The following is a 22070-nucleotide window of genomic DNA, read 5'->3' on the forward strand; positions in this document are numbered from 1 at the left end:
AGTATTTTCCAAATAGAGTTTTAGTACACCAATCAACATACATTAAGAAAGTTTTGAAGCGTTTTTATATGGATAAAGCGCATCCTTTAAGTTCTCTAATGGTTGTCTGATCACTTGATGTGAAAAATGACCTATTTCATCCTTGTGAAAAAAGATAAATTACTTAGTCCTGAAGTACCATATCTTAGTGTTATTAGTGCACTTATGTATCTTGTCAATTGTATATGTCCAAACATTGCTTTTTCTATCAATTTATTAGCAAGATATAGTTTCGCTCCAACTTGAAAACATTTGAATAGCATCAAACATATATTGCGTTATCTTTGCGAAACTACTGATATGAGTTTATTTTACTCAAGGGAATCAAAACAATTAATTGCTTAGATATACAAATGCAGGATTTCTTTCAGATCCACATAAAGGTAGGTCACAAACAAGGTATGTATTTAATTGCAATGGTACTACTATTTCATGGAGATCTGTTAAACAAATAATTGTGGTCACATCATCAAATCATTTAGAAATACTAGCAATTCATGAAGCAAATAGTAAATGTGTATGGCTAAGGTCAATGATCCAACATATTCAAGAAACATGTGGACTACCTTCCATCAGATGCAGTGCAACCAAGTTACATAAAGATAATGTTGTTTGTATTGCACAAATTAAAGGAGAATTCATAAAATACCTATTCACAAAGGCGTTACCTTCAACCACATTGAAAAAGTTAAGGTATGACATTGGAATGCGAAGATTGAGAGATCTACCATTTGGAAAGTTGAAGAAATCATAATCATGTTTACATGAAGGGGAGAATGCTAATATGGATATATTGTACTATTTTTTCCTTCGTCCAGGTTTTGTTCCATTGGGTTTTCCTGGCAAGGTTTTTAATGAGGCAGTTACCATATTCTTATGATCATCCAAGGAGGAGTGTTAGAAAATATGAGAATTTATCGGGTTATGGGAACTTGTAGATGATCATCCATATTGATGTATATCTCTTTGTGACTCCCTATAAAAAGGAGATACCTCTAATGAAATTCAAGAGACTTTTCTCATGCATTCTATTCTCTTCATACATTCTAATTTTTCTTTCTTATTTTCTTCTCCTTTCACTTTATAATTTTACAACATAATCCTTAATTTATTTAACAAAAATGATCCATTATATGATTTTATAAAAAATATTTCTTAAATAAAAATTTATCTTTATTTGGTTTAAAGAAATATTTTTTTTTCTATTCCATTCAAGGTTTTTTTTTTTTATTGACCATGCAAATTATTTTAATTCTATAGAACGAAATTTTAAAAAGATTTTATTATAACTTTCATTTCCAAAAGGTACTTGAATCCAATTTTTATTCTTAAAAGAAGATTTTATAACCTTTATTATTATTATTATTGTTAGAAAAATTAGGTTAATTCAACCTATGGTAATCACCCTAGAAGGGGGGAGGGAGGGTGAATAGGGTGATGGTCTCTTTTTGCAAATTTAAACTATGTGAATGTAAGAGACAATTATATACAAGTATATAATAAGCAATATAAAGACAATTGCATATAAATTAAAAGAGTAGGGAAGAGAGAATGCAAACACAAGATTTTATAGTGGTTTGGCGCAACCCGACCTACATCCACTCTCTTCTAGCTTCAATCCCAAGCTTGAGGTTCCACTAATTCAAGGCTTCCAAACCAAGCCTTCAAGCAATACAATTAGATTATGGTTCCAATTCACCCTCTTGGACTTTGGCTCCTAGCACCCGTTACACTTCTCAAGAGATATCCCATTCTTGAACAACCCCTCAAATGATACCCCACACTTGAGGAACTTCCTCTCAAAGATTTACAAATAAATGATCTCACAAAATCCTAGTACAAAAACTTTAAACTCAAATGATACAAGAAAACTATGATTGAAAAGTGCACTAAGGATATGCAAGTTTTAGAACAATGGCGCACTCAAAAACACTCTTCCAAGGCTCAAATATATTCAAGAAAGGTTGGGGAAGGTTAAGCTTTTAAACAATGAAGATTGGAGCCTTTTTATAGAAAAGAAAAGTCAAACTAGTCGTTTAGGGTTCGATCGGTCGAGCTAGGGGTTGACCAGTTAACTAGCCGTTAGCATTAAATGCTTGGCAGGTGACCGTTGGGCCTCAACCGGACCTCGACTGGTCCTCGATCGGACCTCGATCGGGAAGAGAATCACCTCGATCGGGAAGAGAAGGCCACTAGGAGAAAGAGAAAGTTTTTGGCATCCCTCGATCGAACGAGCACAACCGGTTTAATCGGTTGAGCCATTTTTTTTGCACAACAACCAACTTTTTCAACTTAAAACCTTTTAAAACAAATTTGAAAAACATTTAAGACAAGGTTTTAGTTGAAAACATGAAATCATCCAATTCTTAAGATATTTAAAATAAAATAACTCTTGGATGATTTTGGTGCATAAGTAAATAATGTAATGCATGAAAATCCTAGTGCACCAACAACCTTACAAAGAGATCTTATGAAGCTTGGGTCTTGAAAAACACTTCTCTTTGAGGTGGTCTTCTTCTTCATGATTTCTCCTTGGCTTGATTTGTTTTTGTGATTACCACTTTGGAAATCGTCTTGCCTAATCATACTTGAAATATAATCATTAGTTCTAAACCTTATTTTGTTATCATCAAAATCAAGATTAACCAAACCTTAGTTTCACAATTATTATTATTATTATTATTATTATTATTATTATTATTATTTACAAATTTCTTTGCTCAAAAGAGATTTTGATTTTTGTTACTATGTGTAAAAAAAATGTTTAAACTTGTTGGAAAAAGTTTAAATTTTATTAATATTAAAAAGAATTATCCTAATTTATATATATATATATATATATATATATATATATATATACTTGCATTAAATAAAAAAAATTCAATCATTTTTTTTTAAAAGGGTGATTTTCCATTGTTTAAAAAAAAATAAGGTGGTCATTATTACTTATTATATGGGTAATTTTAATTAAAAAAAAAGTGTTCCAATTTGTTAAAAAAAAAAAAAAAAACCTTTAGTCCATTAAAAAAAAAAAAAAAAACCTTTCTAGTCTATTATTAAAAAAAAAATTAGTTTATAAAAATAAAAATTCAAATTAAAAAAAAAAACACAATATCTTATTAAAAAATTAAAATAAAATAAAACTGACTATTAATATGCATTAAAAAATGGGGGGAAGCTACAAATTTATTAGAAAGATATTTTAGTTTATTAAAAAAATATTAATCTTTATTTAAAGAACTGGTGTTAAATTTATTGATTTAATTTCAATAAAAATATCTTAAAATTTTATTGAAAAAAATAAAGATTATAGATTTTTTTTCCCAAAAAAATGTTTCCCACATTTATCTAAAAAAGGCTCACAAATTTATTATTTTTTTTATCAAAGGAAATAATAATAAAATTTTAAATTATTAATGTATAAATGTCAAGCAAAAATCATCAGCCCATTCAAAACAAAGGCCCAAAGCAACAGTCAAACATCAAAGTAATAAATGTCAAGCTCAGTATCCATCAACAAGCCCAAAATATGCATCAATACCCAAACCAAAGCCCCCAAATAGGCCCAATCTTACAAACAATTACTATTGAAATAAATAAATAAATAAACTTACTATGAACCCACATTTTTCATATGTATTACCATTTAACAAGGAGATTCATTTTTTATCATAAAAAGCTAATTTTTGAAAATTTAGAGTCACCATTTATTTTAGTTTATTTTAAAAATGAAAAAAAAAAAACATTTTATGACTCCTTATTTGGAAAATTGACCTAATTTATTAGTAAAGATGTTTATTATTTCAAATATCACTATATAATTTTGAAAAATCTTTGAAGAGTTTATTTACATTGAAGAATCCCCATTTGTGACCTCAATTTGATTACTTTCATTTATTCATCAAAATATTTAATTTTATTCAAATTTATTTTCAAAAACTTTTTCGAAAGAATTTATTAAGTATAATTCTATTATAAGACAAATATATGAATTTTATTTTATTTTGAAGAAAAAAATTATTTATTTTTTCTAGAAAAAAAATGATTTTTAAAAATTTGTTTTCAAAAAAGTATTCCAATTCAATTTTTTGCTTGAATGAGAATGAGAAAAGGATGGGAGAGTAAGAAACAAAGAAAAATGAAAATAAAAAAAAAAAACAAAATAAAAATAAAGTGGTCTTGAAATATTAGGTTTAAAAAAAATGAAATGGAATGTGCTTAGGACTATTTTGGGATCTACACATATAATTGAGTCAAATGATATGATTTTCTCAAAATGTCAAAAATACCTTTAAAGAGTTGAATTACAAAATGATATTCAAATTGTATAAAAGAAATTTATGGTGTGCAATTATGTTGTATCATTTATAGTGCACCTTATTTATTATTATTTTTCTTTAAATTTAATTTCTTAATGATTAATTTTTAAAAAAATATTTAAAAATAATAAATTAAACTGGTCGTGCAAAATAAAATCTTAATTTGAAAAGTTTATTTCAAAATATAACTTTAAATTATCTTTTAAACCACAATTTAAAATGAAAATATTAAAAATATTTTTAAAATGATTTCAACCTAATTTTTTATTTCATGTATTAACAATACACATAATATGAAAATTCTAAAATGCATACAAAAATTCCATTAAAAAAAATGTTCAATTCCAATTACGTTTTTAAAATGTTGTTATTAATCTTAAATTTTAATGAAAGATTTGTTAATTACTTCAAAAAGGGTACCAAAATGTTAGATTATTAACAATAAAATAAAATGGTAAAATAGATAATAAAATTTAAAATAAATTTAAATTACAGAAAATATTGATTTTTACTTAAAATTTAACTTATTCAATTATAAAATATAAATATAGAAATAAATTAGAAAAATTAAAAAGATTCAATTAAAAGTCTATTAATATGTTTATTGTCCTTTCCTTTTTCAATTTTTTTTATATTATTTATATAAGATTTTTTATGATATTTTTAAATAAAAAGGTAATACTAATGAAAGAAGTTTCATTTCAAAATTTAACAAGAAAGTTTTACTTTAATAGTTTCTAAATACCATTTTTTGTCTTATAATTTTTTAATAAAAATATTTTTTTATTTTCAATCATTTTTTCTTTTCAGTACAATCTAGAAAAATGATAAAATAGATGATATTGGTCATATTAAAATGTTAACAAAAATGTTTATTTTAAAATTATAAAAAAAAAAAAGGTTTTTTATTATGTTCTTATTCCAATTTTGTATATTAGTAAATATAAGAAAATAATTATAATAATAATAATAAGGCCAAATAGTTTGTTGGCTTTGACCTTTCTTTTATATATATATAGAGAGAGAGAGAGACATGAATAAGAATAATTTATATTTCTTTTATAAATTTATGGATTAATTGGTTAAGAGGGATGCCCAAATTTGTAAAATTAATCTCTCTCATTTTTTAACTTAAAAGAATGCTCATTTTTTTTTATATAAATACCCTTCAATACTTCAACTATTACATGTGTGTTTTAAAAGAAATAGTCATTTTTGTAGAAAAATGTGAGGTCATTATGGTACAAAATGGGGTTTTTTTTTTCATGTTAAAAAAAAATGGAGGGTTAATTTTAAAAATTGAGAATGATTTCATCATTTTTAATCAAATAACCCTAAAGGCATATTTGGTATAAGTTAATATGGAGTAAGAATGAATATTTTGTTTTCATTCATATTCTCGCCTAAATAGGAATGAATTTGGTAATTCTTTGATGTATATAAGAATGCAAAATTGGAATGATAATTTATTTCCATTTTAATGTTAAGTAAAAATGGAAATAAAAATAAAAAAAATATATCAATATTATATGCCCATATGGTTTAAAATAATTTCTATTTTTATCTGGAAAAAATCTCACATTATACATAGTTTAAAATAACTTTTTATTTTCATTATAAAAAAAAATCCTTTAGAGGTTTTTTTTTACTAAATAATAAAAATCTATTTAGGCATGTGATGCAATGCTAAGTAAATATGGGAATGAAAAAGAAAATAAATAAATAAATAAATAAATTGTCAATAATATATATATATATATATATATATATATATATATATATATATATGCTTTAAAATAAATTTCTATTTTTATTTTAAAAAAGTCTCACATTTAGTTTAAAATAATTTGCTATTTTTATTATAAAAAAAATCCTTTAGAGTTTTTTTTTTTTTACTAAATAATAAAAACATATATGGACATGTGATTTAATGACTTTTAAAAAATTTATACCATTATTTCATTGTTGGTTTTTAGAAAGTAAAGTAAAATAGAGAATTGTTCTTCCAATTTTTTTTATTAGGAAAATGAATTTCAAGTAAGACTTTTTATTAAATAATTTAATAAGTTTAGTAATTTTAAAAAATAATTTAAAACTCAAAACAATTTAGCTTTTAAATCAATGGAGGTTAAAATTCAGATAAATTTTATCTTTTGAACCAATGGAGGCCTTTTTGAATTGACTTATGACAAGTCAAAAATTCTTTTTTAAGCTCAATAAAAACTTCTATTTATGTTTGACAAATTTTGTTGGAGAAGTTTATGGCTTAAAAAAAGAGTTTATATGGAAGTAAACAAAATTTTGCTTCTATGTTTGTATTTTGGCTTGTGCAAGATATTCTTTCATATTTCATAAAGTTATTATAATACCAATACTATTTTTTAAAAATTATGACTTTGACTTTAACTTTAACTTTAACTTTTAGTTAAAACTAAAAATATGAAGTTATTCCAAATAAGACGGAAATGTATATGGATGAAGAGTTTAATAAATTAATGTAAAATACAAATAAATAAATAAAATAATAACAAAATCTAATTAAAACATAAAAAATAGTGAATCTACTTTATTTTCACTCAAACCCATCAATATAATGTTTAGGCATTGTCTAAATCAACCCAACAAGCCTTTTTTTTTTTTTTTTTTTTTTTGAAGTCTATCTCCAAAGCTTTGTCAATTTTATGAGGATTTGTACCTCATGTGGAGAATTTTTTGCATTCAATATATATATATTTTTTTAAGTTTATCTCCAAAGCCTTCTCAAATTTTAAATGTTTTTCCGTTTATAATTTATGTAGGATAAAATAAAATACTAAAGTGTAATGGTAGTAGACTTTTACTAGAATGTTGATGTAGTCCCTAACTAGGGCTTTCACTTGGCCAGGTCTACTATTCCATTTAGTACATACATGATTTTAAACATTTACGTGTTATTAGCCAAAAAATTTTTGAAGACAATGTTAGATTCTTCTAAGAAAGTCAAGGGAAAAAAATAATAAATTAAATAAATAAATGAAGACAAAATGAGATTAGTCTCATCTTCATTTAGAAGGAAAATACCAATGCATTATTTTATTTGATACAAAAGAGTAAATTTTAAACCTCAAATTATATAGAGAACATGTGTTGCTCGTGTGTTTTCATATGCTAGGTTGCGATGGGTTGGCGGGAGATACCATGTTCATGCATTCCTCATGCATAAATCTCTTTAAGCTTGCAAGAATTGTCGGTGCTCCTTCGCCTTATCAAATATGTGTGAGGCTTGTGCCCCTTTCATATGAATCATGCTATAGTAGCCACATTGGAATGAGAAGGACATTCACCATTTGGAGGTCCCCTTCTATGATAAAGTAAATTTGAAAGCTTTGCCAAATGCTTGATCAAGCCTTATATATTAGAAGGCAAGTTCCCATCAAATTTGTGGATTGTTGATAGGATATAAGTTTGGGTTAAAAACAAAACTTACTTATAAGCACATTCAGTTCTTCATGCATACTTTAGATATAATTCTCTAACATGGATGAAGTATCATCTTTTGTATTTGAATCATTGATTAGACCACCAAGCCTTTGCAATCATAAATTAAGTCATTGAGTCATAGCTCCATAGGCCATCTAGGCTGCGATACTCTCACAAGAAGCATGAACATTTTAATACATATCATATACCTTTTTAAAACGTGAAGCAAAAGGAAGAATTAATAAACTTATTTGAAGTTTTTTCATGCAAAACTCATTTTAATAAATAGTCGTACTCAAGCTTTTCTTTTTAAACTTATCTCTAAAATGTTATGAACCTTAGGATGGATGGTTTTCATTGCGCAACAACTTGCATAAATTGAACTCAATCTAATATATTCCTTTTTCAACTTGAAGGGACAAAAAGAGCAAATGACTTTTGTTTGAAAATTTCCAAATCTGACTTACACTTAGGTGGAGCTTAAATTGATAGATTAAGCTATTGTGCTCAAGATAAACCTAACTCGACGTATACATATATCATCATTTTATAAATGTTTTATATTTTTTAATTACATTCATCTACATATATTACATCTTCTATTTGTCAAGGACTATTCATGCTTAAAAATAACATCTATAATGAAAAATTTTCTAAGAATTCGTTTGCATATATCATCAAGAATTTAAAAATGAGTTTGGTTACAAACCCATAGTGTTCTTCAATATGAATAGGCTATAAACTCTTGTACTCAAGTTATTTCAAAATTCTTTAATGTAAGGAATTGTACCCAAAAAATTGTATTCAAGAACCCCTTATTAAGCTTGTCTCCAAAATTTTATTTTTGCAAAAGATAGTTTGCATCATGCTATAATTTAAGCCAAATTTGATTTTCTTGTAAAAGTCTTCTTTTGCAAGTCTCTCCTTCCTTACTAGTAAAGAGTTGTATTATTTGTTAAATAATTTGAATATTAAGTATTTTGTTGATCATTGTTTATAAAAAAAAAATTTGATTATTTCTCAAAAAGATAGTATGAAAAAAAATAGTTTAGGCTATGGCGGTTAAGTGTTTTAAAAAACATTCCTAAAAAGAATGTGAAATATTTTTAATTTATTTTCTATATTTTTCAATATGTTATTGTTTTATTTTTTATTATCTTATTTTTTAAACCAAAATTTAAAAAACAAGCGAAAATAATTAAAAGATATTTTTTTTATAAAAAAAGACTATATTTTCTATTTTTAAGACAGAAAAACTGTTTTCTATTATCCAATTGTCAAATATGTTTTTCTATTTTTTTTATTTTAAAAAACAGTTGTCAAATATTTTTTTTTTCTTTTTAATAATTTGGTTTGAAATAAAATGAATGGGGAGTGTTTTGGCATTGGATATTAAAACGTGATCCCAAGCTAGGGTTTTTTCTAGGACGAAGATTAGTGTGGGTATTGGCCAAAATGATTTTCTTAGAAGAAAAAAGGGCATCCAAAAGAGTGAAGGAAAAATGTAATTAATAAATAAGGACAAAAAAGATGTTTGCAATATGTAATTGGCTGGAAAACGTGATTGAGGATAGTCGATTTGAAACACTTAGTTGCATGGAGAACACGTGTTGATTGTATTTTTTCAAAGGCCACATCTTTTTCCTGCATCATCCTCTTTGGTATACAAATATTTTTGTATTTTAAAAATATAAAAGCAAAAAAGATTAATAAATACGCGATCTAATATTTTCTATTTCTACCCAAAAAAACTGATAAAATTGTTTTAAAAGCTTTAAATTTTAAATTTGGAGGTTAAGTTTATAAAGATCTTAATACCATATTAAAGATTAAAGATAAATCGAAGACAAGTATACATTTTATATTTTTCGATTATTTATCAAAAGTTATTGACATGGAAAAAAATGAAATTTTATTGAAATATGAAACCTTTGTTATTTAAATTTTGAAACCATGCTTATTTATATTATATACAATTTTTTCGATTTTTTTTATTAAATATGTAAATGCATGGAAGAAATTCATTTTTACAAATTAAAGAATATTTTTGTTAGATTTGGACAAATATTTCCAAACATGCAACGTTCCTTTTTGATTTCTTTACCCAAAAAGGCCTTTCTATTTGATTAAAATTTCCAGTTTTGCAATTAATTTACTTATTAGGATTGATGATTAAAAGACCCTAATTTCTGATTGCTGACGTGGCAGGATCACAGAGCCAAACTGCATCGAAACCGCATTTAAAGACACTGCAGAGTATCCAATCCTGATTCCCAATTTGAACGAACATCATATCTTGTCCGTCAGTTTCAGGAATCTCGTACAGAAAACAGATCTTGGCCGTCCATTCTCTTCCATGGTTTTCAAACTTCTCCCGAAATCTGACAGCGCGATCCGATATGGCATTTAACTCCTTTTAAAATCCGGATTTGAAGTCCGCCCTATAAATTCCCCAAAAAGGCCCTCACTTCGAAGAGAAAAAATTTCCCCCTTTTCTCCCGTTAGAGGGAAACGCGAGAAAATCACTGAGAAAATTGAACTCCAAAAATTTTCCAGTCGAAACTCTGAATCTTCGAATCTGCTGTAAACTCTCTGTAAGTTCAAATTCTCACACTCTTTCTCTCTTTTAATTTGCAAAACTTTGGTGGATAAACGTACACTCTTTCTTCAGGTGCTTTAGCTCCGAAAATTGCGCGTGTCGCCCTAGGGTTTCTGCAAATGCTTCTAAAGGGCTCGCATTTTTGTGATTCTTTCTTCACGTTTTTTGTGTTTCGTTCGTCAAATTCGTTTCTTTTTGGTTCATGTGTGTGTTTGTTCGATCTTTTTGTAGATCTTGCTAGGGCTTGGTTTTCGTTTATGTCTGTTTGTTTCATTGCATGCATGACAGTGGCTGGTTCCCTTCTGGTTTTTTTTTGTGTTTTTTCTTTTGAGCTTTAGTGCAGGTGGATTTTAGTTTTGGTTTGGTTTGCACTCCGTTTGGTAGCCGAGAAAATTGAGGTGAAGAAAACAAGTGAGGTTTTGGAGGTTGTGGTCTGCAGTGTTTTTGTTTCTAGGACGTGAGGAACTCATGTCAGCTCAGCCAAGTAGTTGTGTTCAGTCTGTTGACCACATTTCAATGTAGCTTTGATCCCAAGCAATAAAGAACCTGAACCTCAAAATTTTGATCTTTTTTTTTTCCCCGCATTTTCTTTGCAAGAGGTTGTGTCAGTTACTGTGTCCATTCTCTTCCATGTCTAGATTTTTTCTTTTCTTTTTTAATTTATGTTATTTTTGCCCCTGATTCTTATTTTAAGTTCATACTTTTGTTTTTTTCCCCTCTCTCTATTTTGTGTTTGCAATACAATATTCTGGATGGAACTAGTTAACTCAAAGATGGTATTTTTCTGTTGCACTTTGTAGCTGTTGAAGAATAAAGACTTGTTATGTGGTAAAAGGTCTGCATTTACTTTGAATTTGGTGAATTATGGGTGACGAGACCGAAGTTGTGGCGGCAGCAGAGAATGGAAATGGAACTACTCTGCCGGAGAAAATGGAATCTGTTATGGAGAAGAAAGAGGAAGAAAATAATGGAGTGAAAGAAATGGAAGAAGACAGCAAAGGTGATGAGAAAGTTGAGACTGAGGCGCTTGAAGCTGAGAAAATGGATGAAGACCTAGCGGCCAAGGAAGAGAAGGAAAACAAAGAACTAGAAGAAAAAGAGGAACCCAAAACTGAGGTGATGGAAGAGGATAACGTGTCCAAAGAAAATGAAGCAAGTGAAGAGAAGGTAGAGAGCAAAGAGAATGTGGAAGAGAAGGTTGATGGTTCTAAGGAAAAAGAGAAGGGAGGAGAGATAAAGGATGGGAAAGGGCCAAGGAAGCGAGGAAAAGGGAGGAGCAGTGGAGAGAGAGTCAAAGATAAGGTGAAGGAAGTGGAAGAAAAAAAGGTGAAGGAACCAAGGACTCCTGCAGCTTCCACTATTGCACGACCTGTACGGGAGCGGAAATCTGTTGAAAGGCTCGTGGCATCCATTGAAAGAGACTCAACAAAGGAATTTCATATTGAAAAGGTCTTGTCTCTTAAACCCTTTTTGGTTCATTATTCCTGGTTTTTTGATATTTAGCTCATAGCTTACCTTGGAAATTGCAGGGTCGTGGGACTGCACTGAAAGATATACCTAATGGTATGGTTCTTAATTTTTGATAACTAACACCTACTATATTATATGCTTCTTTTTGGGCATTCTTTTTCCATTTATGAAGTAAGAATGATATAGAATCTACTTGCATGTTCTTCCATCTTCTTGATCCTTCTATATGTAATCTCTGTATCCTGATATGGATGATAAATTATTTATTTAATTTATGACCTAATCATTAAATAATGCTTTGAGTTTTAATGAGGTTAGAGCTGGAATTAGGTGGTTTTGAAGGAAGATGTTTTTCTTGTTCTCTATTCAGGCTGCTATCCGACAATTTTGCAGCTGCCAGTAGGATCATATGATTGTCTAGCTCTTTATATTGTATGCCTTATCCTTGATCTTTTTGCATGTATTGCTCTTTTATGATAGTACAGACTTTAGTTAAATCATCTCATGTATGGAAAACTGGAGTGACTAAAATAGCAATTTCATCAACATTTATTAAGGTGTCTTGGATTTACTACTGAAAACTTTGCTCCGTTTTTACTAGAAAAGTAGTTTTTTTATTGTTCCTTAATAAGCAATATGGGATTCTCCTGTTTGTGTGGTGTATTGAAATTGGATGTTCTCGTCATATTTGTAATAACATACCATGTGCAATATGATTTGTATGACAAGGGTCATGTTGCAACACTATACTCTATGTTCTCATCAACTTTGAATATCTATTTTTATTAAGGGTCATGTTATGGTACTGCAGCAGTGTAGTGCCTCCTTTTTTTCATTGGAAGTATGGTGCCTCCTTTTCTTCAGCCACTGGATTGAATAAAAATCAAATCTTGACCATTGGAAGTATAATTGTCAGGTTGGAAGTACCAGGGTCAACAGCTTCCTAATGTAATGTTCTAAAAGACTAAAGGCGGGTCTTGAGGTGTTTTGCTCAAATAAGGTGGGGGGTAAGCCTCAACATACGCCTCAACTTTACTTCTTGCCTCATCTGAGCAAAACCTCGACTTATGTCTCAACTTACGTCCTGGAGGAAGAATGAGATGTAAACCTCAACTTAAACAAATGAATGATTATAAAAATATTAAAAATCAGAAAAATAATCATAAAGTCACTAGAAAATTTAATAATAAAAATGACATAAACTTCATAATTATAAAATTAATTATTTTTTCATTAATAGTTTTTACTTTAATTCATTTTTCTTTCTTCTAAACTTTAGCTCTCTCTCATATTTTTGGCAAATAATTTTCAACATTACCATCACTATCATTAATAGGATCCTCCAAGGAATATAATCATATCCAATTGTTATATTATCCTTCCCCAAACAGTCAACAATTCCCTTATTCTTTTTTCTCAATCTCTCCCTTTTCCTTCCATTGAAAAGGTTAATTGGAAATCAACTAAACTCTTATTTCATGAAAGGCTTAATCAAGTTGAGACTCAATATAAAACTCATGAAATCTATATCAAAAGCCCATGAAAGTAGAGATGATAGTTGCCATTAAAACTTGTATTAAGGCTTAAGCATCTTATAAAGTTATATACCAGAAGACCATTAAGACCAAAAACCCATTGGATATCTGAGGTTATATAGCCTCAAAGCTGTAAGCCTCGACGGCATGAAGCCTAAGCCTCACTAGCTTTTTAAAACACTGTCCAAATGTGACCGAGTTACTTCGGCATGTAGCCAGTAACCGCCTGATATGTCAATTTACCTCCCAATGACATATTGTTGTTGGATGCACAATAGAAAAATCTTCTAATGATGTATAAATGGAGTAGGCTTTCATTTCTCCCAAGGGACCTACTTCTGTCACATCACTAGCCTGCTACATTACCTACCTCTTAAATTTACTCTTATCATCTCCATCCATTCTGTCCCAATCTCATGGTCCTACAATCAATCCCTGAACCTTTGTCTCCCCACTTTTCTCCAAAAAATGCTTACTCTTACTGCACACACATTGATAACGTACACAATTGAGAGTTATTTTAAAGTTAGATTTGAAATTTAAAAATGTAATTTCATGTTAAAATAGAACTTTGAAACTCTATTTTGTTACTTCTATAAAAGAGTTCTCTTTGTAGCATTTAAGATCTAATGTCATTTTTTGGGAATGATAGTATTTATTAGTGGATTTTATGATGATTCTCTGAATCAAATTGTCATATTTTGTTAAGTTGATTTGATATAGCTCTTCTATACATGTTTACATCTATACTATATTAAAATTGATCATCTATTCCTCAACATGGGAAAAAAAGGCTTAAGATACAATGATATGTAGGAGTCTAGAACGCTGAAACTCTATTTTGTTACTGCTATAAAAGAGTTCTGTTTGTGGCATTTAAGATCTAACATCATTTTTTGGGAATGATAGTATTTATTAGTGGATTTTATGATGATTCTCTGAATCAAATTGCCATATGTGTTAAGTTGATTTGATATAGCTCTTCTATACATGTTTACCTTTATACTATATTAAAATTGATTATCTATTCCTCAATATGGGAAAAAAAGCTTAAGATACATGATATGTAGAAGTTAATGCATATATGTATTTACCATTTAGAAATCTATAGTTGTTTCTTGCATATTCTAATAGTTATATGCTTTGGCATACTGCTCTCTGGGAATAAAATCATTTATTTGTGGGTTTGTTGTTTGGGTCTTATGATGAATCTCTGCATTAAAATGCCATGCTTCGTTAAGATGATTTGATATATTTCTTCGATCAGTTTTTACACAATTTCTACATCAAAATTGATTATCTATTGCCCGATATATGGAAAAACCCTTAAGAAACATCATACATGATATGTAAAGGTGGGAAGTTGATGCACACATCAGTTTGAGTTGACAACGGTGGTTCTTAGTATGGTACAACGGAAGTTTGATGGTAAGTCCATGTTGTGATAGATGACGTACTCAGTCCATGACTGTTCACAAAAGATCAGACCATACATGTCTGCAATAATGCCATGGGTTTACTAGTAGTGTGGTTTATTTTTTGATAGTTAGTAGCTGTGTGGTTGACTCATTAGGGTATAACTCACAAAGGGCACACTGGAACAATGCCTTCTTGTCTGGTGTGATGAGGTGGTGGCTGAGACACTGAAAGTTTTGGTGGGGCACATTTGGTATTTCATACCACCCTTGTTTTATAATATTTTGTCATTGTTTTAGGGCATTGAATTTTGGGAATTGAGTTTGCTGAGGCATGATTATTGGTGTAACCTCTGTGTTTGCAAATTCTTTACAGCCTATATTGAGATAGGTTTGCTGCAGAACTTTGTAATTGTGATCTGGATTGGATTTCTTTATTCCTTTGCTGTTAGATCCTTTTCTCGCTAGATCAGAGGTTTTGATAGTTGCCAACTCAAATATAAGTAAAGGATTATTGAAATTTGGATTTTGATATATGATTGAGATGTTGAATTTATATCATTAGGAACCTTGAAGGGGAAAAGGGAGAACATTTTAAGGGTCACAGGTGGATTTTTGAGGATATTGTGAGAATTTTCCCAGGTCTCTACATTGGTAGGGCACTGGGGGGCCTACTATGGTAAAGGGAGTCAAGTAGAGTCCCATTTTTGGTGAGAATGTTGCATGGCTTCAAAAGGTCTTTTGAGGAGGAGATAAGGACGACCAATTTTGAGATGCATATGGAGAGATCCTTTAGGTGTGTGGGTTTGTTATAACTTTGTGCTAAGAGTGGTGAGATATATCAATAAATTTGTGTTTCTAAAAAATAGGGGGGGAAAAAGAATGGTGAGCCATCATTAAATGCTCAAAAAAATTAAATGAGCTTATTTCTAATTATTTTTGTTTTTGTTTGATTTGATACATGTTATTAGATTCCTTTATTCCATTTGTTATTTGCATTGAATGTCAGGCAAAGTTATTTCCAGTAAGATCTTATAAACGACATGAATGATGACTTTCAAACTCAAGCCTCCTCCATTTTTAAATGGTGTAAAGGGGTGGGCCCATATCACCTAGAGTTTGCTTCACCGGTAGTTGGGATAAATGCCTTGCTGTCAGGGTGGATCCCCAGTATCTAAAGAAAAACAAAATGTTAGTAGGCTTGTTTTACCACAACTATCTATTTATGGCAATATTTGGGGCATGGTGATATTCTTTCTGTGATTTATGGATTGTTAAGTAAACTTTATATTTTTATCAAGTCCTTGTGTTATGTGATATCCTGATATTTCCAAGAAACTTTTTCTTTTGTGTTATTTTTCTGCAATCTTATTTTTTCCTGCTCTTTTAACAGGTTCTTGAAAAATAATATGAAGTTTTTGTTTCTACTTTTTTCATTTTGATTGGTGTTTGAGAGTATCGATGTTGAATAACATACAAACTTTCATTAAAAAAATATGAATTACACGTAACCTTCTGAAATTTGTCTTCTGTTTCAGTGGCATACAAATTGTCGAAAAGGAAGAGCGATGACACTTTTAAATTGCTTCATACCATTCTCTTTGGAAGGAGAGGAAAGGTAATTCAAAATTTTGTTTAAAAATTTTTAATGGCCATTGATATGGTAACTGGGACATATTAACTGAAACTGTGCCTTTGACATGCTTTTTTCATCCTAGAGTTTGTGTTCTTCATATGTTATTAATCCCTTTGGAGAAGGGATGGCCTTTCTTTTTTGGCAAATTGTCTAAAGTATTAACCTTGACACCTTTATTTAAATTAATATTGCCACTTTCCTGCATTCCAAATGATGTTTGGAAATTCATCAAAGTTACCCTCAAATTTATTTTGTATGTTTCACCTGAAACGCTTCAGATTAATGTGTAAAGTGAAGATGTCTAAGGCACATGGTTTTAATAAAGTGATGAATTGCATTTTTGCTGATTCCCCTTTAATTTTTCTGGCTATTTCCATCTGTGAATACAAATGCTACAGTTTAGTCTTTTTGTTGCAGTTGTGTTGGACTATATCTGCTCCTGTTGACCATTCAAAATTCTCTTAGTTTGACTCCAAATCTTTACTTTCTGCAGGCGTTTCAGGTTAAGAATAATATATCCCGGTTTTCTGGCTTTGTGTGGCATGAGAACGAGGTAAAAAAAGAAAGATACATGTTTGAGAAAGGAACTTAGTGGAGTTTACATACAATTCTTTCGCAGGCATACTGTGTTTTATATAAAGAAATTTCCCTGTATTTGGTTGTAACCACTTGGTTTGAAATAGACGGTCATGGGTAGTATGGAAGATAAACCTTGTTGACCTTCCATTGTAAAAATTTTAGGCAAGTTTTTTACTTTCCATTATTCATTTTTAATAATTGCAGGAAAAACAAAAGATTAAAGTAAAAGAGAAATTTGACAAGTGCGTTAAAGAGAAGCTGTTGGAGTTCTGTGACGTTCTTGACATATCAATTGCCAAAACTACAACAAGGAAGGTCTGTTGTGTTCTTTATGCTTCATTTTAGGTTTGGAAAGTTTCTATGGCTAAAAGATTTTGTACTTTGCCGATTTTCTGCTGAACCCTCATTGACTGGGAAAATATAGGCCATTCCACTAGAATTGCCTTGTGGATGTGCACAAAAAGCTAGTGCCATAAATGAACCCACCAATTAAATAGTTTGAAATGCTTCTGCACTGTGCAGCATCGAGGATCAAACTATTAGGCTATGTTTGGTTCCTGAAAAATATTAAAGAAAGAAAAAAAATGTTAAGGAAAATGGTTTTCTAATGTTTGGTTTCACTATGGAAAATACGAAAAAAAATCAAATATATTTAAAATTAGTCAGAAATGTATGCATTTTAAAATTATTTAATCTTTATATAATCAAGGAAAATGAGTGAAAGGAATTTGAAAAAGCATATAAAAATAATTTATTGACTTTAAATTTATTTTTCATTTTCCTTCACTTTTTCTTTCCTTTCACTTTTCCTCTCTATTTTCTTTTCCTCTTATTTTCCTTCAAGTTTTCTGGGAACCGAACGTAGCCTTAATCTAATATCCTTAAAAAGAGGAGCGCCTAATAATCTATAACTGTGATGTGCAGCGTAAATTGAAATTTTCTTTCCCTTGAGATGAGCATGTGAGTGATGCAACTATAATGATTTTGAGATACACATGCAGGAAGATATCGTTACAAAGCTGATAGAATTTTTGGTGGCTCCTCATCCTACAACTACTGTGTTACTTGCAGAAAAAGAGCAGGTTGTTCACCTTAACTTTAAGTTTATCATTAAAATGCCATTATATGGAACAATGTTTTTGCTGTGGCTTCTTTCTTTTTATGTGTGTTCTATATATCAGTCAATTAAGGGCAAAAAGCGCAAGAGGGTGGTCAAACGGAATTCATCTATGTCTGGGAGCACATCTTCAAAACGTTCAGCGAAGGTATCATTTTACTTTTGGCAGAATGAGAAATATAGGTTGTCAGTATATTATTACTTGTGATATGATACGATGCTCCATAGCCTAGTAGTTTGTCTCTGTGAAACTTCATTGGGTAAGAACTGGAGTCTAGAGTCTAGTTATAAGAGGTTGGATTATCTTTCCTCTTGATCCAAACTCTTTTCACTACCACTCCGTCATGCACCGTTTACAGTTGATAGTTGGGAATTACTCTTCTACATTATGAGTATCGATTAGGGACCTTTTTCATCCAGGCTGGAGGTGTTAAAGGTTATAAAATGGTTCATGCATAGTTGTGGTATAGCTGTTATAGGTTTTGCATTGTGCCATCTGAAGATTCCCACTTAACATAGGTTGATGACAGACACATTCAATTATATGTCTTTGGTCCCTAAATTTTCTTTTATTCTTTATTTGCCACATAGAGGTTTTGAGTGGGAGGACATGAGACGTTTATTTTGAGGTTTCTTTTATCTTGGGGTTTCCCCCCCTTCAAACTTCTCATTTTGTGGCTCTAGTTTTCAGGGAGTGAGGAAGGAAGCCTGTTTAATAGTTCGTCACTTTGTTCGTTTATTTACTTGTATCTTATTTGTTATTGTTTTTTCTGTCATTCTCTGGCATATTTTTCAGAGTCGAAGAAAGACTGAGGATACTGATACAATGGAGGAGAAAAAGAGTATACATGACTCTGAAGATGATTCAGAAGAAGAGGATGACAAAAATGAAGAGGAGGAAAATGAGAATGGTATTCCTGAAAGATCTGAGGATGAGATATCTGAGCATTCTGAAAGTGAGGAAAAAGGAAATGAATCAGAAGATGAGTCTGAAGAAGAAATAGTAAAACGCAAACGAGATTCAAAGAAAACACCCGTGAAGAAGGAATCCGCAGGAAAAGCTAAAACCAAGAAAACACCAACACCAAAGAAATCAATCTCTCCACCAAAAAGGTCTAAGAAATTATCATCAAACCGCTCTAAGGCTGATGATGACAGTGATACAAGTCCAAAGGTGTTTTCAAGAAAGAAGAAAAATGAGGTAGCTAAAGGAAGGTCTTCGACTCCAAAGAAATCTGTCTCCAAGGAAAAACCTGGTAAAAACATAATGTCTTCTTTTCATATCCGTTGTGGTTATGGTGCTGATAAGAAAGTTCAAAATGGTAGCTTCTGTTAAAATTTAGAAAGGGGAAATTTTGATAAAGGTTGCTTTGTTCAACAGTTCCAGTTTGTTCTGCAAAGTAAAAAATCAACTAGGAACTTATTTCCATTCTAGTACAGAAGTTTGGTAGAACTTTTTCATAATCAACAACATTGTGAATATTTTCTGTTTTTCTGAAGGGAAAAAGGCGGTGAAAGGGAAGGACAAGCCCAAAGAAGATAAATCGAGTCCAAGTGATGACGAATTAAGAAATGCAATATGTGAAATACTTAAAGAAGTTGACTTCAATACGGTAAGAAGCTGATGCCCATAATGCTCTGATGTCTATATTAGTTATAGGGGTAATTGAAGGATCTTTGAGAATGTGTAGTTTGTCCCCACTTATACTGTTTGCTCCATGAAGTCTAGTGAACACCAAAATTGCAGCCCTTTGGCCTAGTTACCCCTTGAAATTCAGTTGAATTGTTTTATAGAATCATTATGCATTCACCTAAGGGTCATACTCTCCCGCCTCTCTCACGGGCACAAACCCATCCGCCTACACTCAAGCACATCCTACATGACACATTAAGAAAACAGTTAATTTTAGCTTTATAAAATCATATAGGTAGAGGTAGAACCACAAGATGGAAGATATAGAATCTGTTTGGAGGCATTTTTGAAAACTATTACTCAAAAAACAGTTTTTGAGAACGGTTTTCAAGAAGAATTCTTTGATGTTTTCAACAAGGCAATGTTTGGGAAGTGTTTTCGAAAATAGTTCTGAAAACCAGTTTTTGAAAACTATTTTTTGATGTTTTGTAGAATAAAAGTCTATTTGGAAATTTGAAATGTTCTTCACATGTTTTTTATGTTTTTAAATATGTTTTGAAAATAACTTTTATTTGTATTGTTTTATTTTTAATCATTCTCCATATTTATATAATTATTTTTTAAAATAGTCCTCAAAAAACAAGTGAAAACAATTGAAAAATGTTTTCTCAAAACTTCATATTTTCTGTTTTTAAGAATGGAATTATTTTTTGTTTTCTAATTGTTAATTGTGTTTTCCTATTTGTATTTTTTTTTGGGTGTTTAGGAAAACAGTGAACTGTTTTAAAAAACAGCTACCAAATATGGCCTAATTCTCTATTTTCCCATGAAACTTGGCAATCGATTTTGGTATTAGTTTCTGAAAGGATCTTTCTCGTGGATTCACTAGTCAGCAGTTAGTGCTTCAACCTATTTAAATATTGCTTTTAACTTGTTTTTATTTTTTTCCTGTAGGCTACATTTACCGACATTCTGAAGCAACTTGGTATGTACTCTCCATTTCTATTGACTTTTATGGATTCTATGGTTGTTCTTAAAGTTGGGAATGTTAGGATGCTTAAAATTGGCCTTCCAGTACTTGGGTGATCAACTTGTTCAAGCTTTACTGATAGAGCAAACTGATCACTTCTACTCCTGATCTGTCAATTTTACCTAGGATTTTCTTTGTTTGGGTGGATAAATTGATGCTTATGGATTATCACCCTTGTATGGATTATGTTAAGCAAGGCATCCGGTGCCATTGGGATCCTTGAATATCCTGAAAGTTTAAAAGTCTATTGTGGGTGTTTGTTGAAATGCAGGGAGTGTAGCATGGTGTTGACAGTTTCTAGCTCGATTGGGATGAAGATTTTCTTCCCTTGTCTATTTGTAGTGGTGGGGAGGATGTGTGTTTGGGAAACCTTATGTGAGACTACAGCTAGGGTGAGGGTTAGACTTGTGTTTTCGTCCTGATCCCTGACAGAAACTTTTTCATGTCTCAGCTCGGCAGTTTGAAACGGATCTTACTGCCAGAAAGTCATCCATAAAGCTCATCATCCAGGAAGAGCTTACAAAGCTAGCTGATGAGGTTGACGATGAAGACGAAGAAGGTGATGCTGAGAAAGATGAAGCCCAGCCTGCCAGCCAAGAGGTGGAGGCCTGACCACCTAGATAGCGCAAGGCATATGAAAAATGGTATACCTAATTAGGTCTGTCATTGCCCTTCACCTCTTTTCAAATTCTGTTTGTGCACCCATGTACTGTTTAGTTATCTCTTGAGTACATCCAGCTGTAACTTATTCTAGTGTTTTATTTCCTGGCAACAGACTAGTGTTGGTTAGAAAGTAGTGGAGGTTGAACTGCCCGAGCTATGCTGCAGTTTTGCAGCCTGTTATGTACACATTAACATCATAAAATCTTTAGGAATTTTTCTCTTTAATTTAACCGACTTAAAAGGGATAGATGTTTCAGTTTTGTTTCAGATATAGTCCGGTATTTATATGCCATACTTTTTTGAGTCATGTATAATTTGAATCTTGGGTGTATGATTTTCCTTTGGACGGTTACTGATACGTTGGGGTCTCATTTTTGGATTCAAGTGTTTGTTTCATCTGTTGATAAAAATATCAAACCGACAGCACAATATCACACCCGTACTGCTTTTCCGGTACTGGTACCATGCAGCAGGGGACCCTACTGGTGGAGCAGTGACTGATTGTTAAGTTTCTTGGACCCATTTTGTTCAATGGGATTGGGTCTGGATTTCCTTGTATCACAAGGATGTGGAATG

The 22070-nt window shown here is 30.7% G+C and overlaps 1 protein-coding gene across 4 annotated transcripts; it reads left to right on the forward strand.

The window, feature by feature from the left end:
- The first annotated feature begins 10227 nt into the window (after window positions 1–10227).
- LOC100249691 (DEK domain-containing chromatin-associated protein 4) lies at window positions 10228–21761 on the forward strand. 4 transcript variants are annotated; one of them, XM_019217356.2, is made up of 12 exons: window positions 10228–10411; window positions 11217–11865; window positions 11946–11979; window positions 16375–16454; window positions 16966–17025; window positions 17256–17366; window positions 18053–18133; window positions 18233–18316; window positions 18965–19424; window positions 19669–19781; window positions 20756–20786; window positions 21103–21761. In XM_019217356.2, exons 2-12 carry the CDS (start codon window positions 11281–11283, stop codon window positions 21120–21122), a joined length of 1659 nt encoding a protein of 552 aa, XP_019072901.1. In that variant the 5' UTR covers window positions 10228–10411; window positions 11217–11280; the 3' UTR covers window positions 21123–21761. The 4 variants fall into 4 exon arrangements, with proteins under 4 accessions (XP_019072901.1, XP_002266659.1, XP_059591308.1 ...); XM_002266623.5 differs by having other exon boundaries at window positions 21283–21761; XM_059735325.1 differs by having other exon boundaries at window positions 18053–18316; window positions 21283–21761.
- The last annotated feature ends 309 nt before the right edge of the window (window positions 21762–22070 follow it).

Source organism: Vitis vinifera, chromosome 19 (assembly GCF_030704535.1).
Source record: "Vitis vinifera cultivar Pinot Noir 40024 chromosome 19, ASM3070453v1".
NCBI lineage: Eukaryota > Viridiplantae > Streptophyta > Magnoliopsida > Vitales > Vitaceae > Vitis > Vitis vinifera.

What these genes read in the sequence shown, in the direction of transcription:
- LOC100249691 (XM_059735325.1), top strand. Translation starts at nt 11,281, where the DNA reads ATGGGTGACGAGACCGAAGTTGTGGCGGCAGCAGAGAATGGAAATGGA. An exon ending in CTTCAAAACGTTCAGCGAAG is followed by an intron (nt 18,317 to 18,964) that starts GTATCATTTTAC and finishes CATATTTTTCAG; the next exon opens with AGTCGAAGAAAGACTGAGGA. An exon ending in AAGAAGTTGACTTCAATACG is followed by an intron (nt 19,782 to 20,755) that starts GTAAGAAGCTGA and finishes TTTTTCCTGTAG; the next exon opens with GCTACATTTACCGACATTCT.